Genomic DNA, 25,535 nt, shown 5'->3' on the forward strand with positions numbered 1-25,535 from the left:
TTCTAAACTCTTGCAGTACTCGTTCAAATGTTTCGGTGGAAACTGCCTTACATTCTTCAACAATTCGTAGTTTCAAAATGTCAATATTGTCAGGTGCTGTAGCGTAAAGTTTAGATTTCAACTATCCCCACAAAAAAAAAATCTAATGGTGTGAGGTTCGGTGACCGAGCTGGCCATTCTATCGTACCTCGTCGTCCAATCCATCTACCACGATATTCCTCATCTAGGTAACGTCTTACTGCACCATAATGGTGTGCAGGAGCACCATCTTGTTGAAACGTTATTTCCAAGTTGCCGAATTCATCTGGATTATCCTCCAGAATTTGAAGTATAAACAGTTCAATTGTATTTTGTAACATCTCCAGATACACTTCACCGGTTAAGTTAGTATTGAGAAAAACAGACCCGACTATGTGGTTTCCCAAAATACCTGCAAAAAATTTTTTTTTTGGAAATTGAGTATGTGTTTACGAAAGACTTGCGGATTTGTGTCACTCCAATACCTCACATTGTGTGTGTTAAGATTTCCATTAAGAAAAAAAGCACTTTCGTCACTAAAACAAATTGTTTTTATGTAATCAGGCTGTTGGTTAATTTTATTGACATATTTTCATAATCTATTAAAAAAATTTTTGAATTAAGCGAGTCTTCTAGTGATTAAGACAACATCATCCACTACATATCGATGCCTGTGATGATATCTAACCTTTAGTGTGGATGTTACCTTCTCGTAAAATTTTCTCTATTATTAAATTGGAAAATATAGGTGATAAAGGTTACCTTATTTTAGTGATTTATAAAAGACCTACTGATGTTTAAACTGTCCCAGATATAGCTTCTAATATAACTGACTACAGTCTGTTCCAAACCCTTCTTTCAGTGCGTCACTAATTTTGACGTCATATAGGATTTTAAGAATGTCGAGAATTATTGCATGACATTTTAGTTAAATTTGACAGTTGCAGGATTGTAACCTCTCTTTTTCTAATTGAAAATAATTTAATAATTTAAATTTTAGTCTTTGTTCTTTCTCGATATATCTCGGCATATTTAAAATATTTTTATGACAATGAATACAAAATTAAATTTTCACTTTAAAATGTCAGATAATACTAACCTGGAATGACAATTATCATTTTTTCAATTGACATTGTGAAAGTACTGTCACATGCGCATCATTGATTGGATATCTATTTAGCGTATTCTAAACTTCAACCAATTATACATCCGTAAGTAGAATTAGCTTTACGATAATTAATTTTCTAAGTTCTATGTATAATAATCACAGACGTTTTTTTCTGTCACTTCTAGCTTAATGTGTTAGAGATAATTCGATCAACTATGACGCACTGAAAGAAGGGTTTGGGACGAACTATATGCATTTGGTGAATCTTATTCTTTTTTGTCTAAATTCAAATTAAAAAGTTTATTGTATTATACGCCTGTCTAAAATCGATAAAAATATGTTAATGCTAAATTTAATTTACATTAACTAGATATGATTTAAAACAAAAAACAGGATAAAAATAATCTGCATAAAAAACTGAAAGAAATTACAGGTAATATACAGAAGCGAATACCACTAGTTATGGATATTACTTTCCTCCAACGTAAGACGAGAACCAAAAACTTCTATAATTGTTATAAGACATACGTCAAATATTGAAGACTCTGAGTTAAGTATTTTATTTTATTTGAGCACAGTTTATTTTACACAATTTTATTAAAACAACTTGTCTTGAAATAACTAACTTTAAATAACTACTTTGCTTTGTAAAACAAGTATGTACGTTTAATACGTAGAGAGAGCGATACGATTATATACTGAGGATTGCAATATATGAAATAAGTATGAGATAACTGAGGCGAGATATTATTCGTAGATAGCGGCGATATAGTTTTCCTACTGAGGATTTGTTTTTATTATTTGACATCAATATAATGTTCTTATTATTACAATCTAGTCTAAAAGACCAGTAAGCAATTTAATTCTAGCATAAATTAAATATCTATTAATACCAAGTTACACTCTTTAGCTTTCTTAGTTTTACAATCTTAGTTTAGTACACCACCTTAACTTGTACACTTTACATTGCACTTTTCGCACTTTAGTTTAACACTCACTCTCTTAAATCAAAATTTGTTCGTTTAAGTCTCCTACTGAGGATGAGATAATTATCTTTTTGCAGGCGATGGATTTTTGAAGCGAGGGGGAGATTGGTTTATGACCCCTTTATGGATTGATAGTTTTGTAAATCCAAAAGCAATAAAATATTTTAGAATCGGTTATTACTAACGTTTTTAGTGAAAATAGAATATTAAAAAATTAAGGTGTGCTACATTTTCGCTTCAAATTGTTTTTTGTAGCGATAAAATGAAATTTGACCCAGATTTACTGACGCCATTGGTTGGCCCCTCAAATATTATATAAATAATGTTTCTTAAAATGTATGACAGTGTCTGAAAGGAAATAATAAAAATTTACATTTAGATCGAATTTTTTGTGATAAAGTAAATATATTGCAAAGAAATATGGTACAGAGGTGTGCTCTGTACTATTAATAAGAAATATGTTACCACCTGATGACTATCTATAAATCCTATCAGAAGGAAAAACATGAAATTAAAAACTCTTAAAATAGTGGAGCACCAGGCCCCGAAGAAATTCTTTAGAGCCAATAAAAATTGTAAACGATGAAAATATAAAGTGTCTAACTAAATTATTTAATAAAATATACCACGGCGGTCAAAGACCAGGTGAATAGTTAATATATATCTTTTTACTCTTGTCCAAGAAAAATCTTAAATCCTGCGATGAGAGCCGACTAATTAACCCTATGAGCCACACCATTAAAAATCGTACTGAAAGTTATTTAACAGCATATTATATAAAAAACATAAAGAGCAATATTTGCTCTTAATTATTGCTCTTTAATTATTATACAGCACAGTTTGGTAATAAGGGGTGATTTAGGCACAAGTAGCGTCTTGCCAGTCCTTTTTTAAACTAATAATTACCAAGATATTATATTTGTTTATATGTCACAAAATTCTTTATTATTTTAAAAAAACATTCCTGAGGCCGCCGAAATAATCCAATTTCAATTCTATAAAGTACGTTAGATAGGTGAAGTGGTTTTATTAGCATCCAGAGCCACACGGCTCACACTCCCTCTAAGGGGAAAATTCACTCATCCCAGATACCTACGGTATCAAAAGGATTGAGCTCTGGTGGGACTCTTTTCATGTTATCGAGTCCTAGGTGACTTGGTATGTCGGTGTATCTCCCAAAAATTTTCGTACGCATCTGGACGTCGAAAGTAACACAGCTTTCTGCATAATCTTATATAGATGTTCATTTAGACCCAGCTTTTTTATGTTTTCTAGGAGGCTCTTCGGGATGACTCCAGTGGTAGAAAGAATAATAGGTATTGTCTGGGTACTTTCCATTCTCCATTGTCTCCTGGTTTGTATTTCTAGATCTCTGTACTTGGCGATCTTTTCGTTGTATTTAACACGTAAATTATTGGTGTTGGGTATCGCCACATCAATAAGTGTTGTTTGCTTAGTAATTTTATTAACTAGTATGAGATCGGGTCTATTATGGGCCACTGGTTGGTCTGTAAGCACAGTGTGGTCCCAGTATAGCTTGTAGTTGTCATTTTCAAGCATTCTGTCAGGGACGTATTGATAATAAGGAAGATGGTCGGTTTGGAGAAGTCCCAGTTTGTCAGCTAGTTCTTGGTGGATAATCTTTCCTACTGAGTCATGACGGTCTTTATAATCAGTGCCGACAAATGCCTGGCAGCCACCGGTAAGATGTTGGATAGTTTCTTGGGCTTGGCATCCATATCGGCATTTGTCATTTTGGACTTGAGGATCTTTAACAATATATTTCAGGTAATTTTTAGTTGGAATAACCTGATCCTGAATGGCAAGTAGGAAACCCTCAGTCTCGGGAAACATCTTTCCTGATGTCAACCAATAGTTCGACGCTGTATTGTCGACATATTCTTGGCTGATCTCATTAAGATGTCGCCCATGCAGAGGTTTACTCATCCAGGCGCGCATTTTGTCTTGCTTAGTCAGGTGGTTTATGCGCATTTCTTGTTCTCTCAGTTTAAGCGGCGTCGTATCATCCACTGCGCAAATTGCTCGATGTAAAGTAGATGTCTCAGCCTGTACCTAAAAATAAGTTCTTAAATTAGCAATTTGTTTATCCAATTGCTCACCTATATCCATAAGTCCTCTTCCCCCTTGATACCGCGGTAATGTTGTTCTCTCTACTGCACTACGTGGATGATGTTTTTGCGCCTTTGTGAGAAGTGTTCTTACTTTCCGCTGAAGACCCTCTATATCCGTTTTTGACCACTTTATAATACCAAATGAGTAGCTCAGCGCGGAACAGGCGTACGTATTTAATGCCTTAAACAAATTTTTACTGTTAAGATATGACCGATTTAGTTGTCTTACTCTTCGCACGAACTCCGAAGTTAGTTCAGTTTTCATTTGTTTATGGTCAATTTTCCGCGCTTGTTTTACTCCGAGATATTTGTACATATCATTTTCACCCATTGCCTCGATGTTTTGTCCATCTTGCATATCGAAACCTCCGGGCTGAACCTTTCCTCTGACTATGTTTAGTATACGGCACTTGTCTAGTCCAAAATTCATACTGATATCATTTGAGAAATTTTCTACAGTTTTTAGCATCTCATCTAGGTGGTTTCGAGTGGAAGCCATTAATTTTAAATCATCCATATTCAACAGATGATTAAGCTTCGCTACAACAGTGTTGTTATTTTTGATGCTAAAACCTGAGTCAGTAGAGTTCAGCAGCTGAGATAGTGGGTTCATTGCTAGGCAAAACCAAAGTGGACTCAACGAGTCCCCCTGGAAAAGCCCCCGGTTAATAGGGATATCTTCAGTTTCGATATTAATTTCACCCGGTATTTGAAGGTGAATTTTAGTCTTCCACTCTGCCATTATATGCTTCAAAAAGGTCACGAGATTATCATCGACTTTATATATTTTCAATATATCTATAAGCCATTCATGCGGCACTGAATCAAAAGCCTTCTTGTAGTCAATGAAGGCAGTAAAAAGGTTTCTTTTTTTGGTGTATGCCTGGTTAGAAATGACTGAGTCGATAATAAGTTGTTTCTTGCAGCCCATGGACCCCTTAGCGCATCCTTTCTGTTGAGGCTCTATGATATTGTTCAGAGCACAATGTTGGTAGATACGCCGGGCCACACAGGATGTGACCAATTTGTACAAAGTTGGAAGACAAGTAACTGGGCGGTACTTTGCTTTATCTTGGGTGTTACTTTGATCCTTCGGTATTAGATAAGTGGTTCCCTGAGTAAGAAATGCTGGCATTTCCTGTGAATTAGAAATAATATTATTAATAAATGCTGTTAAAAGCTCATGAACACTCCAAAACTTCTTTAGCCAGAAGTTTTGAACTCCGTCTGGTCCAGGAGATTTCCAGTTATGAAGCTCTTTGATAATGTTCGAGACTTCTTCAGTGGTGAAAGGTTCATAAGGAATATTACTGTAGTGTTGACAGTTGTTCGTCGTTTGTTCAATCCATCCAGCATTGTTGTTATGAGTAGCTGGCGTCGAAAGTTGGTTTCCCCAAAACTCATGAATTTCTTCTTGGCTTGGGTAGTATTTATTTACATTTTCTACGGTGGAATTAAGTTTTCTATAGAAAGCCTTCTCTGCATTCTCAAAAAGTATATTGTCGCATTTACGGTTGTTACTAACTTTGTATCTCCTTAGGCGACCTGAATAAACGGAGAGTTTTTGTTTTAATGTGTCCAGGCAGTGTTGAGCTGTGTTGTTTTCTGGATCATGTTGTGAGTGTCTTGGAGTGTTCAGAATTATTTCTTCAGTTCTTTTAATTACTTTTTGACTTCTTACTCCTCGGATGTATTCTGTAATTTGTCCAATATCCCTGCGCAATAATTTAATTTTACTCAGCAGTCTTTTTTCCCAGGGTGCAATTCTGTTTTCAGTCCTTCCGATATTAGTTCCCCGCCGTGTTCTGATCTTAATGCCCACAACATTAGCAATTGCTGTTGCTGCACAATAAATCAGCATATGCAAATATTCTAATGTATGGGCTTCCACGATATAATTGGGTAGGACTTCAGTGTTCATAATTTGTAACAGCGCACCTAGTTTCTTACAAGAGTTTATTTTTGGTAGTTATTAACTATTATTATTATTATTATTATTATTATTATTCATAATCTATTAAATCTATTTAATGAAATTTGAGGAACTGTTTTATTATAATATAAATATTTTCTAGGCGATTTATGAAGGTTGACAGACATTGTATAAGAAAAGGCCTGTTTCCCCCCCTGTTTTTGTATTTATTGCTATTTTGCAGCCAGCAATGGTAATAAATTAAAACAATTTTAACCAGTCCTATCTTATAGAAAATTCAAATATCGCTATTTCATTTTATTGCGACTTTGCTATTAAATGAAAATTTAAAGTTATGAGCAAGGAAAGAAGAAAAAAACGATGTTTTTTGAAATTTGTAAATATTAAAATTTTTTTATTATTAATATTCCTGACCTATTTGGGGGGATAAGTCAATTATTATACACGGTTCACAATTTGCTGATAGGTCACTACAAGTTTAACCCTAATTAGAAAACTGAAATACAGAGAGGATAGGTAATACGATATAATAGTAAAAACCAACCTAAAACTGACGGTTTAAGACGTTTTCGACTAACCCACCTTATATCTGAAGGAATACAATACCTTATAATCCTATTACGGGGGTATTTTGAATGGTTAGAAATGAATGACCAGAGTCGTAGAGTATATTACATGTCTTACTGCACCTTTCCAGTTTTTTTTTTGTAATATGTTATAAAGACTCGTATAACAATTCACGTACAGCTTGTATTTTATATGACGTATTTTTTCTAGCCACATAACTTTTCATTTGTGCCCAAATGAGTTCAATTGGATTTATTTCGCAGTGGTAGGGTGGGAAGTCTAAAGACTTTGATGTTTCGCCTTTCCGCCATTTTGTCAACTACGTATTTCTTGAACTTAGATTTGTGTTGCCGGGCAATTTTTAAAAGTTCTGCTTTTACCATTCCATCTTCGTAAGGCAGATACTTATTCCGCAGCCAGTCAAGAATATCCTGTTTCTTCCACGCATTCGTTAGAAGTCTTTCTACTAGTCGTGAATGATAAGGTGCATTATCTAATACTATAATTGAATTTGGTGGTATGTGTTCAATCATTTGCTCAAAATACTCTTCAAAAACATCAGCTGTCATCTCCTCGTGATAGTCTTTTGTGCTTTTGGAATGAAATTCCAACAAACCATGCTTAACAAATCCTTTTTTACTGCCAATGTGAGAAATTATTAATCTACTGCCTTTACCAGAAGGTGGGGAGATACCAGTAGACCAACCTTCCATAAAGGCTTGCCTGGAGCTTAATATATTTTTATCTGACCAAATTTTTTTTAGAGTATGACCTGAGTTTACCCACGTTTCATCCTGGTAGAAGATGGGCCTTTCTTCAGCCCGGAATTTTCGTATGAATCTTAGATAATTTCTTCTCCAACATCATCTTCTCCTCCCGGTCAATCAAAAGTGATTTTCGGTCTGATTTCTCCCACCGGAAATTTAATTCTTTTAAAACTTGCCACAATTTAGTTCGTCCGATATGAGGCAAATCCGGGTCGTCTCTAACTTCTTGTAAAATTTTATTTAGGTTTGGTATTTCTTTTTTGAAAAAAAAATCCATGAATTTTCCTTCGAATACCATTTTTGGCAAATTCATCAATTTCAATAGGCTTTTTCCCTCTCTTTAAGTGTTCGTTTGTGTTTGGGTTAGCTATACCGTGTTTTTTTCTTTCTGATAGGAACCTATATAAAGTTGACTCTCCTACGCCAGTCATGTTGGCACAACTTTCGACTATGTTGCGAACAGTGTTTGTGGGATTCTGAGAAACCAGAGCATCGTGAACATTCAGGACAATAGTCTTCTCTCTTGGTGAATAGACAGACTTACTGACTGTACGCAACAGTACCGGTGTAAAACTTCATGATAAAGCCATCACAAACAATCCAACAAAACGAGCACGAGCGAAAGGTACATATATGTTCGTAGGTATATGGAATAAAAAATCACTCACGCACTGCATATAATTTGCAAAAGAAATATTCGAGACGTTAATTACTGCCGTAGACGCGGAAACACCGACGAGCCGTAAATTACATGCGATCAAAAACGTACTAAAAAAAAAATTGTTTTCGTTCGTAATAACTTCACCCTTTCAAGTTAAGTTTCGAATATAATTATATTATTAAAAATCTGGGGAATTCCATCTTAATTATCTTGGAACGAATAGTACCTTCGGATATGAATTCCAGGTTTTCTAGTAAAGTGATTAAACGCGAAGATTAGTATTGAAATATCCAAAGAGATAAGGTATTCTTATTTAAAAAATTGTTAATGGTTAAATTCTTATTTTTATTAATATAATATAATAACCAACATTAGTCGTGAAAGTTTTAATTGTTTTTTTGCTAAATATATTAGTATTAAAATATTATCAATATTATATCTAACAGTATTAAAACATTATATTATTATTTAATGAATAAACACCTTAGGAACGCCTATGATTTACTACCGTTTTATGAGTTTGAGGCATATTTCGTGCTCTCAACAATTTGTGAACGAAGAATAGTACTGAAGTTATCACAATACTTTTTTTGCAAAAATCCTAATTCAACCTCTCACATCCAAAAATGTAGTCGTTTTTTCACAGATTGCCCTGGTTCTATGTGGTGCACCAATATATTATGCAAAAATAACTAACTGCATATGCAAAATAACTGCAATAGTTTAATATGACAGTACAGTACTAAACCTTTTCAGGACAAAATACATAATCTTTAGAAAATAATATTCAGTAGAAATACACTAGATTTGTGAATGAACTATATATTTGCAATATATTAACTTTACAGTACCAATGTTTTTTTTGGCTGTCACTAAACCCTATCATTCTCTGTAAATATGTTGTATCTCTAAATTATAAAGTCATTATTTTTTTAAAACGAATCAGGTGGTTAGTGGTACATTATACAGTCTTGACCACCCATGAAGAACCCCGGGCCGCGGGTTTAGAATTAAAATGTCTTTCTTTGTTTGTTTGATGGGTGTATGCTATTCGAAACAATCGATAGGGATTCTTGCATAAAATACATGATATATGTACCTTGGTGGCGAAAATATTCGTAATTGAAAATAAAAAGAAATTAAATGGGATAAAAAAAGATCAAACAAACAAGAAAAAAAATGGTTATGTCATTATCTAAATAACTTATAATGAATGGATGACAGACGAAACATTCGACATAAGGACACCAAAGAACACATAAATTTTAAGAAAACAAATATAAAAGAGTCAACAGAAATGAGAAAAAAATTAGATAAGCTAACGAAAATACATTCAGAAAAGATTGAAAAACTTCCAACAAATAAAGAATACAAGAGCCTGCGATATTTTTTTTAACTTTGTAAAAAGTTGAGGACGAAATAACATATTTCACATCGAGCACTCCGTAAGGATTCTTAATAATTGCCATCACTTGAGATGAAATATGTCATTTAATCGAATGCTTTCATATAGATAACTAGACTTCGGCAAATATGCATATTGCATATTTTGCATATTGTGCATATTTTATGCAAATATTTCATATTTTGGCATATTTGTATAAAAGTTTGCATAAAGTGCATAAAAGTTCAGATTTTTATACTGTATTTGAAAATTTTTAAACATACCAATTTATTTCAATTCTTGTATAAAATTTTGTAGTCATTTTAATCAAGAAATGATCTAAGTACGTAATCTCTACAGGTACAAAACATTTACAATTTCAAAGAAGATCAATTTAAGTAGCCCTCAACATTCTTAGAAAGTCTCGGTCACTGAGGCATTCAGTTATTGGATAATCGCTAAGGGTTCGCTCATTTGCATTTTATGATCTAATCCCCAAATCTATCTACAATTTATTGTATCTTAACAGCAGGTAAACGGCTAATAGTTTTGTTCCTAATTTAGGGATTTTCCAAAATCTCCCAGTGTATTGAATTAGGTACCTAAACATTTTTAATTTGATGCTCAGATTTGTAAATCATTTTTGTTTTGATATTCAAAGCGTAAACACTCGTTGTGCGTAACAAAAAGGAAGATTGTGATTTTATAATGCCTAAAACAACCAGTGCTTCAACTTGGATTAAACCTTATAACGAGCTGTCTATGGATATGGGAAAAATCTACTGTTCAGTCTGTGGCAAAATTGTAAGTATCTAATATTTTCTATTAAATATCTAATATTTCATACATACAGGGTGTTTCCAAATGACACTTACAACGTTTGACTGTAGATACTTCTGGAAAAATTGAACAAAACGATATAGTTAATGAGGGGTCAAACTTATTTACTTTTCGAGATACATGGTGTTAAAATTAAAAAAAATTAAATTCTTTTAGTTAATAACAACAATAACTTTAAAACCAATAAACGTATTTACTTGAAATTTAGTACTCGTAGGTTGTTTTTAAATGAAAAATAGCTTCCTTTAGTGAGAAAAAATTGTCCATGGTACAATACAATGGTGTGTATTTAGAAAAATTTTTCACCTTTACTTTTTTTATGAAGTCAGCTATTCTAAAACACAATTATTTTTACTGTAATTGAATTAACAAAAAAAAAACTTTTGTTGAATTTTAAAATAAGTTATATGATGTACTAATGGTTAGTAACAAAAACTAATTTGTGGATTAATACTGCATTTAAAACACTTAGCGAGTGTTTTTTTTTTCCAAACCAGTTATTTGATTAACCAAAAACACCTTTTAAAAATATTTTTATATTTTAAAGGTTGGGTTAAAATAAAGGTTTTTATTTTTATTTATAGATAGCATGTGAGAAGAAATTTCAGATAGACCAACATGTGAGAACTGCTTCACACATTGCAAAAAAAGGAAAAATAGGAGGAAAACATCAAACTTCAATGGCTAAATGTTTCCAATCTACTTCAAAAAAATTAGATGAGCAAGAAACTTTTAATGAAGACTTGTGTCGCGCATTAGTGTCTGCAAACATACCGCTTTCAAAATTAGCAAATGTAAATTTTAGTTCGTTTCTAAAAAAATATTGCAAACTTAATGTTCCAAGTGATCGGTCTCTAAGAAGAAATAATGTGAACGGGCTATACTCGTCGGTGTTAATTAATATTAAGGAAGAAATTGCAGATAATTATTTTTACATATCTGTAGACGAAACCACTGATTCCTCAGGAAGGTATATTGCTCATTTATTGATTGGTGTTCTTAAAGAAGATACCTTACCAAAATCTCATCTTATTTCATGCCAGCAACTTGAGAAAACAAATGCTTTAACAATTTCGCGTTTTATACAAGAAACATTAGCAACTTTTTTTCTTCCGACAACTATTCCTTCTAATAAATTACTGCTTATTTTATCGGATGCTGCTCCTTATATGGTGAAAGCAGGACAAAATTTAAAAATATTTTTCCCAGATTTAATACATGTTACTTGTGTAGCGCATGGATTAAACAGAGTTGCAGAGGAAATACGAAAAAAGTTTCCTCTTGTAAATACCATGATATCCAGTGTCAAAAAAGTATTTCTTAAATCTCCTATAAGAATTCAACTTTATAAAGAAATGCTACCTAACATTCCTCTTCCACCACAACCTATTTTAACGCGATGGGGAACATGGTTAGAAGCAGCTAATTTTTATGCAGATCATTTTGTTAAAATAAAGAACATATGTTAACAGATGAAAGTTCCCAATCTCTTTTGGATTCTAAACAAACTTTTCAGAGTAACTTGCTTCAACAAGAACTTTCATTTATAAAATCAAATTTTAGTTTTGTTCAAAAAACAATTACTCAGTTAGAATCACCAAAACTGTCATTGTTCAAAAGTACAGCATTAATAAAAGAATTTGCGTCATGTTGTCGGAACGTTAGAGGTAATATTGGAAAAGATATTTTAAAAAAATTTGAAGCTACTATGGAAAAAAATAAAGGTTACCATATTCTTTCTGAAGTAGTCAGTGTTCTAGCTGGAAATATTTCGGAAACAATTAATTTAGAACCAAATGTTTTGGTTAGTTTGAAAAATGCTCCCGTTACATCAGTTGATGTTGAACGAAGTTTTTCCATATATAAATATATGTACTCAGACAGAAGCCACAAGTTTTTGTTAGAAAATTTTGAACACCACTTGGTCATTTATTGTTACCATAATTCTAAATAAGTTTATTCATACTTAAAAATGATGTAGTTACTTAAAATAAATGTAAATCTTAATGAATAGTAGGAAATATTTAGTTATGTACACTTTTTTTTTAAATAAAATTGTTACTATTTTTTTATTTATTTGTATGCATATTTTGTAAAATATTTGCATATTTTCGGGTAAACACGTGCATATTTATGCGCATATTTTCTACATTTTTATTTGCATATTTGCCGAAGTCTATAGATAACAAATCCGTTATCAAAATTGTTCTATCTAGTACAGCTTTTATTTAATTTTATATAAAAATAATTAAATTTATATTGAACATAAGAACTAAAAAGATTAAGGTCCGGGCTGAACTGAGTATCGATAATAATCAATCACCAAGTCATATTATTCAAACCATTTCTATGAATTCGGTGCAGCTGTCAAAAATAATACTCCCCCAATTCCAAACATTGTATCCAGCTTTAAAGCTTACACTGTGAATGATGTTGCAATTTATGTTCGTTTTATTTTCTCCTACTCATCTTTAGATTTCTCAGGCTTACATAATAACTGTTTGCTAGTATCATGCGTAAATAAGATATTTTCCGGTGCTGTTATTTCATGTAATATGCGTTGCAGTAAAATGCAGTAGAAGAGTTTTGTGATTTTAGACAAGACGAAGAACTTTAGCGTGGCATCTTCGTTTTAATCCTTTTTTTGAGGTGGTGATTTGCATAAAGACCAGTGAGAAAATGGTTCAGCAAGTGCTGGTTTCAGCAGGCAGAGGACCCATTCGCACGCAATTCCCCTTGGGAGTCCTGCCCACGAATACATCCATAACCGTCTTCGTCTCGGCTAAACTCACCCCCTAAAACCCACCCACCTGAAACTGTTTTTGCCAACATAACTTTAAGTGCACCGTCTCAGACTTAGTTGGACCAAGGCCTTTACATCGAACAGGCATGCAAGGGGAGAAACTGGTGTAAAACAAACGAAAGCAAAACCTAGAGGTGTAAAAAACCGGTAATAGTTTCCTAGATGTAAATATATCAAATAATAGGGTTAATCACAAGTTATCCTTTACTCCGTCGCCCTCTTTCTAGCGTTTCCTTTTTTTTAATAATCTTCGTAAATCAAGTCCATTGTGTTCTTAATGCCATAGGTATAGGACCTAAAAGAACCAAGTTCGGGCAGGAATTGCGTGAAAAAAATAATTTATTATTTTTGCAATTTGCAATTATACCACGCTATCATGTCTGGTATAAGTCTCTTTGTCGATCTTGTGTTGTCCATATTCGAATACGTGTCTCAGTTCTAATCTTTTTCGGTGGCTAATTCCACTGTCATATAAACTTTTTCTTTCTTTTGTTAGGAGGTGAATAGGTAGCGTACACGCAATCGTCTGTAGGGCTGACGTGAATGCAGTTCGATTTTTTTTTCTTTAAAAAACCAACTGTTTTTAAAAGGGGCTTTTTCTGAGCTCTGGTAGTATTTTTTCTGTATTTAGCTTTATGTAATATATCTGTCCACAAAGGGGCTCATATAAGGAGATCGATAGTACTATGTGTAGGCACATTCTCCTTTTATAGCAGCTTCGTCTGTCTCTATGAGGCAGCATCTTCATTAGGGCTGTGGTTCTCGTCTCTGCTTTTTGAACTACATTAATCAGGTGTTTTGTACAGCGTAAACCGTAATCAAGGTATATGCCCAAATATTTTGCACAGTATGTAGGCTCTTCTTTTCATTACTAATAAGGAAAGTCATGTTAGGCCTAATTCTCGAGCCTTTTAAAATTAATATCTCGCTTTATTAGCCGCTAGCTCTACACTATTAATGGTCCTTTACCTGCTAACTTTCCGGCAGCTAATCATCAGCGTCTGTTATGGCCTTAGTGTTTGTGACGTACTGTATGTCAAGTAGGGGAGAGGGGGGCAAGTTGTTACATAATTGATTCTATTATTTATTTGGGCAATAGTAGATCTTTTATATGAAAACTAAAATCGGATTAAGGTAGTTGATACATTTACACAAATAATGTTAATTTTAATTTATTTAAAAAATCATATTTAACATTTTGTTATTATCAATTTAACTCAACTTGTAAATTGTAACAACATACCCCACTATGAGGCAAATTGTTACAGTCCATCATAAACTGGACGAAATGTTTCATAAACAACAAAAAGTTATCACATGTCATCCATCCAGAGGAATGAGACGCACCTACACAACCAGGAGGTCCATTGGCTACCATAACATCTTTGAATTTCTTTCTCGGAAATATTAAAAATGGAGGTACAAAATTTCCAGTTGCGTTGAGAGCTAATGCCAAGGTAACAAGTTGACCTCTTTCTCCAGATGTGATAGCACCTACCTGCTTAGTTCCCCTTTTTGCAATGATTTTTGTAGGCCTTTGGACAGTTGTAAGTCCGGTTTCGTCCATATTGTACACTTCTTGGAGCTCAAATTTATATTTATCATAAACTTCGCCGAGATTGTTAAAAAACTGTGACACATTATGACGATTAAACGCGGTAGCTCGACCCATACTAGTAGCTTCAGGTGTCCGGACTGATAAAGTTCGATGCCTCTTCAAAAATCCATATAGCCAGTCTCTGGAAGCTATTTCATTAACCTTCCAATTTTCCGGAACAGATATTTGGTTGGCTGTTGCATATTGAAATGCAAATTTTCGCAAATCAGAAGTTGTAAGACCGTTATAAATTTTAGCAGAATTCTCAGTATATTCGGCAAGTTCCTCTTCTTCAGCATTGTTAAATATTTTTCTGGCCGTAGCGTAGCCGACTAAGTTCTTGTTACTGTTTTCAGCACCTAAGTTTGATTTTCTTTTCATATAGCGGCGCAATGTCATAAAATTAACTCCATAGCGAGTAGCAGCATCCCTAATTGACAAGTGTTCTTGTAAAACCGATTGCGCCGCCCTTTCAAATTGTTCGGTTGGAATAATACCCCTTGTGGTTTTCTTGGTATACGTTCGCACCATGTTAAGCTATCTGAAAACAACCAAAACAATTTCATGATAGAAAAATTTAATAAAACCTAATCTGTGTTTCTAACATGCTTTGCGAAAATAAATGTACGTAGGTATGCTATTCATTACAAACAAATTACTATCTACAAAATATGTCTGATCATAATATTGGATTTTTAGTAAAATCATAAATGATGGTAACCATATTGTAATTATTGTAGGTATTTCGATATATTCTTACATTAACGTGTTTGGGGCAAGTTGTTACAGTAACAACCTGGCCCCAGATTATTGTAACAACTGGCCCCACGTGTACGAAATGAGGTTAAGTCAACGTTTTTTGGTAAATATTGAGAATCAATTACTAACAATAGCATGCCAATAACGAGAAATATATACGCTTCAAAACTATATAATACACATATTTATACTACTTACCAATTTCTCACAAATAAAAAGAAAAGCCAACGGTACAGTTTTAGACCCGAAACCACATTCTAAGCAATAACACTATGATGGATGTCTGACTTGAGTATCAATATCCGTTCACAGATGACGGGTCGGTTGACCCAACTTTCCATAAAATATCGGCAACTCATGATACTTGCTGCGTTTTAAAATAATTGTGTAACAACTTGCCCGTGTAACAACTTGCCCCCCTCTCCCCTTCTCCATTGTAACTACATTACATTCCACAATGTCGGTTCAAGTACTGAGCCTTGCGGCACTACTGCGGATAATTTCATATCCTCACCTTCAATCACTATTATATATCTGTTGGTAAGATATTTTTTACCTCTGTTAGTATTCTTTTGACCGTTCTTGAACTGACTTCTACTTGTTTCACATTTATTACTTCGGTCATTAATTGCTACTGTACATCTTAAGTGTCCTTGGCTGGCTATTCGATTGAAAGTTCAAGTACATAGCTAGTGCTCAACTGTTTATTTTTAAATCATCATCATCAGTGGCATTACAGCTCGTTATGAGCCAAATCCTTCTTCAGAACAATCTTCCATTCGCCCCTGTCTCTGGCAACTCTTCTCCACGCTTTAACATGGATGGATTTCCTCTATAGATCATCCTCTATGTTATCTTGATACCCAAGTTTTGGTCTTCCTCTGGCTCGTCTTCCCACTGGTCCTCTTCGGTCGAAAATTTTTCTGATCGTTGCATCTTCATCTCGCCTAATTACATGTCCTATTCATCGAAGGCGTGCTAATTTAATACATTTTACAACATCAGGTTCCCCAAAACTTCTGCATAACTCAAAGTTGTAGCGCCTACGCCACAAACCCTGTTCTTGGACTCCTCCATAAATTTTCCTTATAATTTTTCTCTCGAAACGTTTAAGCAATTCGTGGTCGTTCTGTGTAAGTGACCACGTTTCTGACCCGTATGTTAACACTGGCCTTATTAGTGTTTTATATATGGTAACTTTAATTTTTCTGGGTAGTTTTAGGGCCACCTGTTTCCTCAAGCAATAATAGCACTTATTGGCAAGCACTATTCTTCGTTGCGTTTCTGTGCGTTTATTTTTAATCCCATTCTCAGTGCAGACGTCCTTAGTTATCGAAATGCTTCGATCAGAGATTCTGTGGACCTAGCAATAATGTCTATGTCATCTGCAAATCCGACCACTTGTACAGATTTATTAAAGGTGGTGCCATTCGTAATTATTCGAATTACTTTTTCTAGTGCAAGGTTAAATAAGAGACACGACAGACCATCTCCCTGTCTCAGTCCATTTTTACAATGGAAGGGTCTTGAAAAGTCGTTTATTTTTAATAGAGTAGATGTAGATACGACTATCCAAAACTTGCTTTGACAGAAGTAAGAACTATATTGAAGATATGTTTAACAACTGACAACTTGGAGTCAACTATATATATATTAAAAACTTAATTAGGGAAACAAATTTGACGATTGGAAAACAATGAAAATGGTAAAAATATTGAGTCTGACCAAATTGCAATTTCGTCGTAATACACGCTTTCAATTATAGAACGGCAAAAAGTTAGCTTTTCGAGAAATATATACCTACTATAATAGATTTGAAAATTTGATTTTGCATATAACTCAGTAGGGCTGTTTTTAATTAGAAGTAGATGAAGAATGTTTTTAATTTACTTCTTTAGTGTAGGAAATTGGAAATAACTGTCACTGTGATTTAACAATATTTTTTTAAGAAATAAACTACAAGTAGTGGAATGGGAACCTGAATTTTATTATTATAACTATGTAAAACAAATTATCAACTGAAAAAAGAGATCTGCCAAGATCCTGCAGCCTTTAGTTCCCTTAAACCTTAATTATTGCTTTATTTAAACTACAAAACAAATAAGAGAATGAATAGAAAGGATTATTCTATAAAATTACAAAATTGAAAGAAAGGGGCGATATTTCAAAGCCATTGTCTAGGCGGCCATCAAATTAAACCAATATTAAACAGTTAATATGTTGGTAAGCAAATATACCACCATTTTCAGATTATAAACGCAAGAAGTAATATTTTATAGTGCTAATATATTATTTGTTTAATTAAAACAATATATGTACAGGAAATTATTAATCTTGGGAGGTATTCGTTAATGCTTATCCGGAAACGGACATTATATAGTGATAAGGAAAATATGTTGCAAACATCAAAACACGAGACAAATATCCGGAGTAGGTAAATATTTTGGTGTATGTAGGTATAACGGAAAGGTAAAATACATAAAAATTCTTATTACAAGGATAAAATCGTATCATACTATATAGTTGCAGGAACTAGTTTTAAAAGTATTTGGGTATTTTTATAATATACACCCCAATCTTAATGAATTGAGTAAAAATATGAGGACCGCATTTTGTTAATTACAATCACCTCAAAACACCTTACAGTTTAATTTTTCTTATCATTTTTAGGCAAATAAAGGAACTTGATTAGCCCATTTGTGGATAGTTACAGTTCACCAGATATAGCTGAAAGTGTGAAAACGCGTTACGATCATGATGCGCATTCGTCAAACGACGGACCTCGCACTCGCACTGACAGTCCAGACCGTTTGTATGTGCGATCTCACTTCATTGTTAGCGCAGGCAAAGGGAATTTCACACTATCAGCTATATTTGGTGAACTGTACCTCTGCTTAGTCTAAAGATATCTACTGCGTGCAACTGTACCTATAATTAATAATTTAGCGTATACTTCATTCATGCATGCTACAAATACTGAATAACTGAATTGCGGTACTTTATAATGTATATATAAGTACTTTTATAGTTTTTTACTTCGTTTTTATCAGTTTACACTCTAACATACATTCGTATACAGTGTATATTTGTACAAAAAGAGGTAATTTGGTGATTTGGTAACGTATTGTCCTACAGTTAAAAATATTTTATAACAGAAACGTATTATTATAATGTTGATTAAATGGATCTGTATGAACATGAAACAGACACAGACACTATAAGGGTATGAAGAAATTGATGCAGAAGAAGCACACAGTAACATTGCAAAAAATACATGTCCGTTTATACTGGGTGTTTCAAAAAGGTATGTCATAAATTAAATCACGAATTCCGGGGACAAAAATAAATTGAGTGAATCCAACTTACCTTAGTACAAAAGTGTACACAAAAAAAGTTACAGCCCTTTGAAGTTATAAATAAATTTTTTTTGCATTATCTCCTAAACTACTTGACATTTTGTAATAAAAATGGACACGTTACTTTCTTGTTCTGATCTGAAAGTATTTTTCATACAAAAGAAACAACAAAATCTAAGCGCACAGAAAAATTTTAAAGGGGGGTGTGCAGCCCTAAATCTCCCCAAACTTCTGAGTACGTTCAAATCAAATGAATTTTGTGGCATCATAAGTTTAACACAATATTTTTAAAAAAATTTTGCCTTATTTTCAAAAAACAGTTTTTATTGAATTACGGCCCTTTTTATTAACCTTTAAAAAATTACGTGCAACTAAATAAATGGCTTAAATGAATTAACAGGTAAAAAAAATTCTATAACCTCTATAAATATGATATTACAATTAATGTTCAAAATTACTCCCATTTTCTTCAATACACATTCGGTATCGTTTTAATAAGGAAAACCGAATGCGCTGAAAAATCCTATTTTTCTGACGAAATTGATTTGCAGCTTCAATTATTCTAACCCTCAATTGTCGTTCGTCCTCTATTGTTACACAATACATTTTCTAAAGGTAAAAGAAATAATAAATTAGACTTACTCACAATCAATTACTCTCTTACATAAACTCCCAAAAGCAAAAGTTCATGGGGTGAAGACCTGGACTTCTGGGAGGCCAAAAAATAGGTGCGTCACGAACCCTTCCAGTCCACCCACCAGGATACTGCCTGCAAAGGTATTCCCGGACTTCATTACTGTAATGCGGTGGAGCGCTATCTTGTAGAAACCACATATTTTGCCTTATTGCAATATTCACTTCTTCCAAATACTCTTGTAAATCGTTTGCCAAGAACTGCAAATAATGATCACCATTTAAATTCTTGGGAAGAAATACTGGGCCTATTAGATTGTTATCCACAATTCCTGCCCAAACATTAACTTTGAAAGTTCTTTGGTGATGAGTCGTTTTTTTGGCGTAAGGATTTTCGTCGGCCCAAATGTGCTCGTTATGATGGTTTGTTATTCCATTTCTACTGAAGTCGGTAAACAAAATATTTCTAATAAAATTAACATTTCGAGTGTTTTCCATTAACAACCAATCGCAAAATCCAAGTGATAGGATTTAAGCAGCTGATCCTTCAAACGCCTCCAAGCCCTTACGTGAGGAACATTTAGTTGAACAGCTATGTCTTCATTAGTTGCGTCGATTATTGGACGACCACTATTGCCAGCAAATTGCGGTTGAAATGCACCCGTTTCGCGTAAACGACGATCAATGGTCAGAAATAATCGTCTATCGGGTGTATTTCGATTGGGGTATTTTACTGCATAACGCCTTGCTGCTGCTGCACTATTTCCTTGGCATTCACCTTCGATATTCCCGATAGTTTATTGAAATAATAATTTAATCTGATCCAACTTACCCAAAGTTAAATCCATATCTACCATTTCCTGAAATGTGTAGGCCATTGTAATATCAAAATTTTTAATATTAATCTTATTCACACAATAAATAATAGATTCAAATTATTGACTATTATTGATGGAACTGTTTGTAATTATTGTATCCGTAGAAACTAATTGTAATTTTATGACCAACTAGGAAAAAACTAGTTTTTCTAAAAAGTGATAAAAGGCAAAAAAGATTTAAAAATAATGTGTTAAACTTATGAGGCCACAAAACTCATTTGATTTAAACGTACTCAAAAGTTTGGGGGGATTTAGGGCTGCACAGCCCCCTTAAAATTTTTCTGTTTAGATTTTGTTGTTTCTTTTGTATGAAAAATAACAAGAAAGTAACGTGTCCATTTTTATTACAAAATGTCAAGTATATTAGGAGATAATGCAAAAAACAATTTTTATTTTGTAACTTCAAAGAGCTGTAACTTTTTTTTTATCTGCACTTTTGTACTAAGGTACTTTGGATTCAATCAATTTATTTTTATCCCCGGAATGCGTGATTTAATTTATGACATACCTTTTTGAAACACCCTGTATTATCATGCAAAATAAGAAAATTTAGGTTTGTTCGCAATGTTGGCGCAAGAAGAGAGAATATTGTTACTCATTTACCTGAGGCCCTTTAAGACGCAAAAATGTCAGAATACCTGTAGAGATATAAAGTCTATTTTTTTCTAGAACCTACTATTCTTATGTAAAAGTCGTTTCAGTTATATTGGTTGAAACTTAGCAGGGAGATAGCTTTAGTCACGCTGAATAAAAGTTCTCATTACCCTCAAGACTCAGAAATCAATTTTTTTCTGAGTTACAGACGTTCAAAATGTGCCGCCCACTGTACCATCTTTTTTTAATTCTTTCAATTTTATATAGTACTTGTATTATATCATTTAAACCAATGGTATTAAGAGTTCCATAATATTATTAATATTAATTAGTTTTCCCACTTTAGCATCTTTCTTAAAATTTTCTGTGTGTATATCTTATATTATTACAATAGTTTTGACAAAATTTAAAAATTTTGCGATTTTGAAAGTATTATAAAATCTATTTTGCACTTACCTAATTGAGATTTTGTTGACGAGACCATTAAATATAAGGCTGTGAAGATGAAAAATCCAAACACTTTTTGTAAAGCCATTGTAACCACCTGTAAGTAAAAATAGAGTCAATATTAATACGAGTAATATTATATGTTTTTTAGTAATTCATTATTTTTCAGATTTTTAAGCCGCGGTCTAGAATTATTTCCTCCTGACGTTTTGACTGGAACTGCAACTGATATTATGAGCGATGTGACAAAATACTACCAAAAACCTTTTTTCAGTATTGATAAAAAATAGAAAGGATATTATAAAAATTTTGTTTAGATCATAAGTCACATACTAATTTATTTATTTAAATATTTTGTTAATTCTACTCATACATTGTTTAATAATTGCTCACAATATTGTTTTAAACCAAACAGTGGCCTGATACACATCTCACAGAACATCTTTCAAGCCCCTTATGAATCAATATTATGAAGATCTGTCTCCTTGTCTAAGTCCTATCTGAGACCGGAACGTTCTGGAAACTCCGTTCTGCACTCTAATTTTACACTCGACTCTTGAGAGTCGAGTCGGTATGCTGAATTCTATCATAGCCTTGTACAGTTCGTTTCTTTTAACATTATCATAAGCACATCTAAAATCAACAAACAGGTGATGAGTATCAATGCCATACTCATGTTTTTTCCAGAGCTTGCCTTAGAAGGAATATTTGATCGGTCGTTGATCTTTCTTGACGAAACCCACACTGATATTTACCTATTATGTTTTCACAATATCCCGATAGTCGGTCGTAAAGAATTTATGTCAATATTTTGTATGTTACGTTTGGGAGGGTTATTCCTCTGTAGTTGTCACATATTGTTTGATCTCCTTTCTTGGGGATAGGTACAATAATTATACTTACATTCTAGTCTTCTGGTAACTTTATTTGCTTCCAGATCAGTTCTACCAGTCTACATATACAGTATGTCAGGTTTTTTTGCCATGCTTTAAAAGTTCTGAAGGAATGCCATCTGTCCCAGGAGCTTCGTTTTCTTTCAATTTTTGTATAGCTTGGATGACTTCTACCTCTGTTGGGATATTATCTTTCTCTCTTTCGTCGTCAATGTCCTCGAGTTGGATTTCTGATTCGTGAAGCCCTGTCTCACCTCTTATTATTAGCCTTTCCTCGAAGTTTTCTGCCCATCTTTCTAGTATCTGGTCCTGATCACCAATGATCTCCCTTGTTCTATTTCTAACGATTGATAATCTAGGTTTGAATTCTTTCCTGTTCTGGTTAATCCTCTTGTAGAACTTTCGCATTTCTGCCTGTGCCTTATAGTTCTCTAGTTCTTTTAGCTGGGTCTCTATATGCTGTTTCTTCTTTTTTTAAGTATTCCTTTTTCTTCTCGTCTTAGCTGCCTATACTCTTCCTATGTTTGTCTCGTTCTTCGCCCTTGGAGTCTTCTATATGCCTTTTTTCTGATTTTTCCTTTGCGTTGCTTGTGCGCATTCCTCATCGTACCAGTCTGAACTTCATTTTTTACGTTTTTGCTTTCCGATAACTTCAGTTGCCACTTCTTCCACTTAACTTAAGAATATTAGTTAAAAATCAGATCCTAAGATTTATACAGACAGAGATCTATCCTGTCCAAAACCAAACCCAACAATGCACAAGAAAGGTCAAAGCTGCATCTGTAAAATAATCTATGAATGCAACAATTTCTATGTAGGATAAACCGCTACACTCGCTAGATCATGAAACATACACACATCAAAATAATCCAGGGGACACCTCTATTAATAGCTTTAAATCAATGTTAGCTGCAAATACAAAAATTAATTTATGTTTTTAATCTTTTTTGTTGTTTTGCTGATTATTGTAGGAACTTAAACGGTAATCCTGATAAGAATGACTATAAAAAATTTAACAAAACTTCAATATGAGTTTTTTGTCTATAAGATAGAAAGTAATATTTCTTTACTGGTATCCGATTTTCGATGTCTATGTGAATTTTTATTTAGTCTTGCAATTGCCAATAATGGTGAGATATGATTTAAATCACGAAACGCAGTGGCCTGCTATCGGGATGCTTCTAGCTGGCAGAAGTCAAAGAGCCGTTGCAGAGGTCCTCCACACGAACAGAAGTGTCATTAACTGTTTGTGGTCAAGGTGTCAAGAAACTGATGATGATGCTGAACGTCATACAGGCCTTATAAGGGTAAACATACAGATTAAAGACCGTTTTATTAGGTTGCAGGCTTTGCGAGATCGCACTATAACTGCATCACAATTACAAATGAGGCTGCAAGAGACCAATCGGGTATTTCTAAGTGGCTAAACCATTAGAAATATACTGCATGAAGTAGGGTTAAATGCTCGAAGACCTGTGAGAGTGCCTGTGTTATCCAGAGGAAATCGCGCTCATCGACTTCAATGGGCACAAGAACAGGCAAATTAAGTTAGACGTGAGGGGACTCTAGTTTGTTCACAGATGAGTCCCGATTTGGATTTGCACCAGACACAAGACAGATAAGAATTTTAAGATGATCTGGCAATGTTGAACGATTGACCAATGTGCAAGAGGTTTATAGACAGCAAGGCGGCAGTATAATGGTATGGGGTAGCATCACTCTTGGTGAAAGAACCAATCTCGTTTGTCTGGAACGGATTTTAAATGTAACAGACTACCACGATATTATTCTCCAACCTATTGTCGTACCCTTTGCACAACAAGCTGGTCCCCAATTTCAATTAATGCACGACAATGCGCGTCTGCATACTGCCAGGGCCGTGCGAACATTCATCGAGGATAATGAAATTGAGGTTTTACCATGGCCTGCACAATCGCCAGATTTAAACCCAATTGAGCATGTATGGGACATATTGAAGAAGAAGAGAAGAAGAGAGCAACTGTACGAGGGCCTTTTAATGGAGTGGAACGGAGTACCGCAGCAAGACATTGACCATCTGATTATGAGTTTGCCTTACAGATGTAGGACAGTAATCAACAACCGTGGAAGTCATACACTGTACTAACTTAACCTAAAGACTACTTTGTTTGGAGTTGAGGAGCAACAAATTAGTTTTTTTTTGTTACCATATTTTTACGTATGGAGTTCCCTTTTAATTTTGTTAAGAGCTATTGCGATAATTCTAAGAAAAAATGTTTAATTTATATTCGGGACACTTGTTTATAACTTTTTAATAAAAATATTTGAAATAAATTATTTCAAATCCTTCTGTAATCTCGCATTTTGTTTTTGTCCCCTAGAATATTTTGATGTGTGTACATATATCAAGAACAGAGACTTCGACAAATCTCAGATATACAAATATGCCTGTAATAACGAGCAGAGAGTACAACGACAAGATGGATCATTAACCATGAAAGAATCAGACATGAATAAGAGAAAAATCAAAGAAGCAGCTCTCATCATAATTAATAAAGAAAAATGTGTAGCAAACCCATTAGCAGAATGTAGGCTTTGGTTACCAATACTAAAAGAAGAAGTCAGCAACAAGAACATACCAACAGTAGCGGACTAAAGGAAGTCGCAGATATCATTTACAATTATACACAATACATAATGCAACACACAATACCCTAATATATAATCTACGTTAAACACACATTATACAAATAAAACAAAACAATAAAAGACACAAAATAGTCCAAATTTGGTATTTAGAGGATAAAAACATCAACCTCAAATTATTTTGTCAACCAAAAGAAGGCTATTGTCTACAAGATCGGGGGCAAGTAAGTCAACCGTCTATTTTAAAAAACATAACCTACTAAAAACTTGTTGGTTATACAGTATGATGCAAATATGTGGAATAAATTCATTATTTCCGAAAAAGACGACTTTTAAAAAAAATCTTAAACACGTCAATTTTAATTTTTGAATGACCATCAACTACTATATATGTGTTGGTCATTACGTCATCAGTCACAGAATGGCGGAAAATCCTAGAACAAGCCAGGACCCAGAAAGGGTTGTCGAGCTACTGATGATGATGATTACGTCATCAGTGTCGGCGTAATGACGTAATCGACGATTTTTTTAAATACAAACCGAGGTCATGCAAC

The 25,535-nt window shown here is 33.7% G+C and overlaps 1 protein-coding gene across 1 annotated transcript in view; it reads right to left on the bottom strand.

The window, feature by feature from the left end:
• Positions 1-25,535, bottom strand: part of LOC140445142 (BMP-binding endothelial regulator protein-like) — a 320,566-nt gene that overhangs the window by 219,054 nt on the left and 75,977 nt on the right. Inside the window, exon 2 of the mRNA XM_072536995.1 lies at positions 21,473-21,560. Within this exon, the coding sequence (XP_072393096.1) occupies positions 21,473-21,551 (79 nt within the window). The 5' untranslated portion in view covers positions 21,552-21,560. The remainder of the gene's footprint in view (positions 1-21,472; positions 21,561-25,535) is intronic.

The sequence above is a fragment of the Diabrotica undecimpunctata genome, chromosome 7 (assembly GCF_040954645.1).
Source record: "Diabrotica undecimpunctata isolate CICGRU chromosome 7, icDiaUnde3, whole genome shotgun sequence".
Taxonomy (NCBI): domain Eukaryota; kingdom Metazoa; phylum Arthropoda; class Insecta; order Coleoptera; family Chrysomelidae; genus Diabrotica; species Diabrotica undecimpunctata.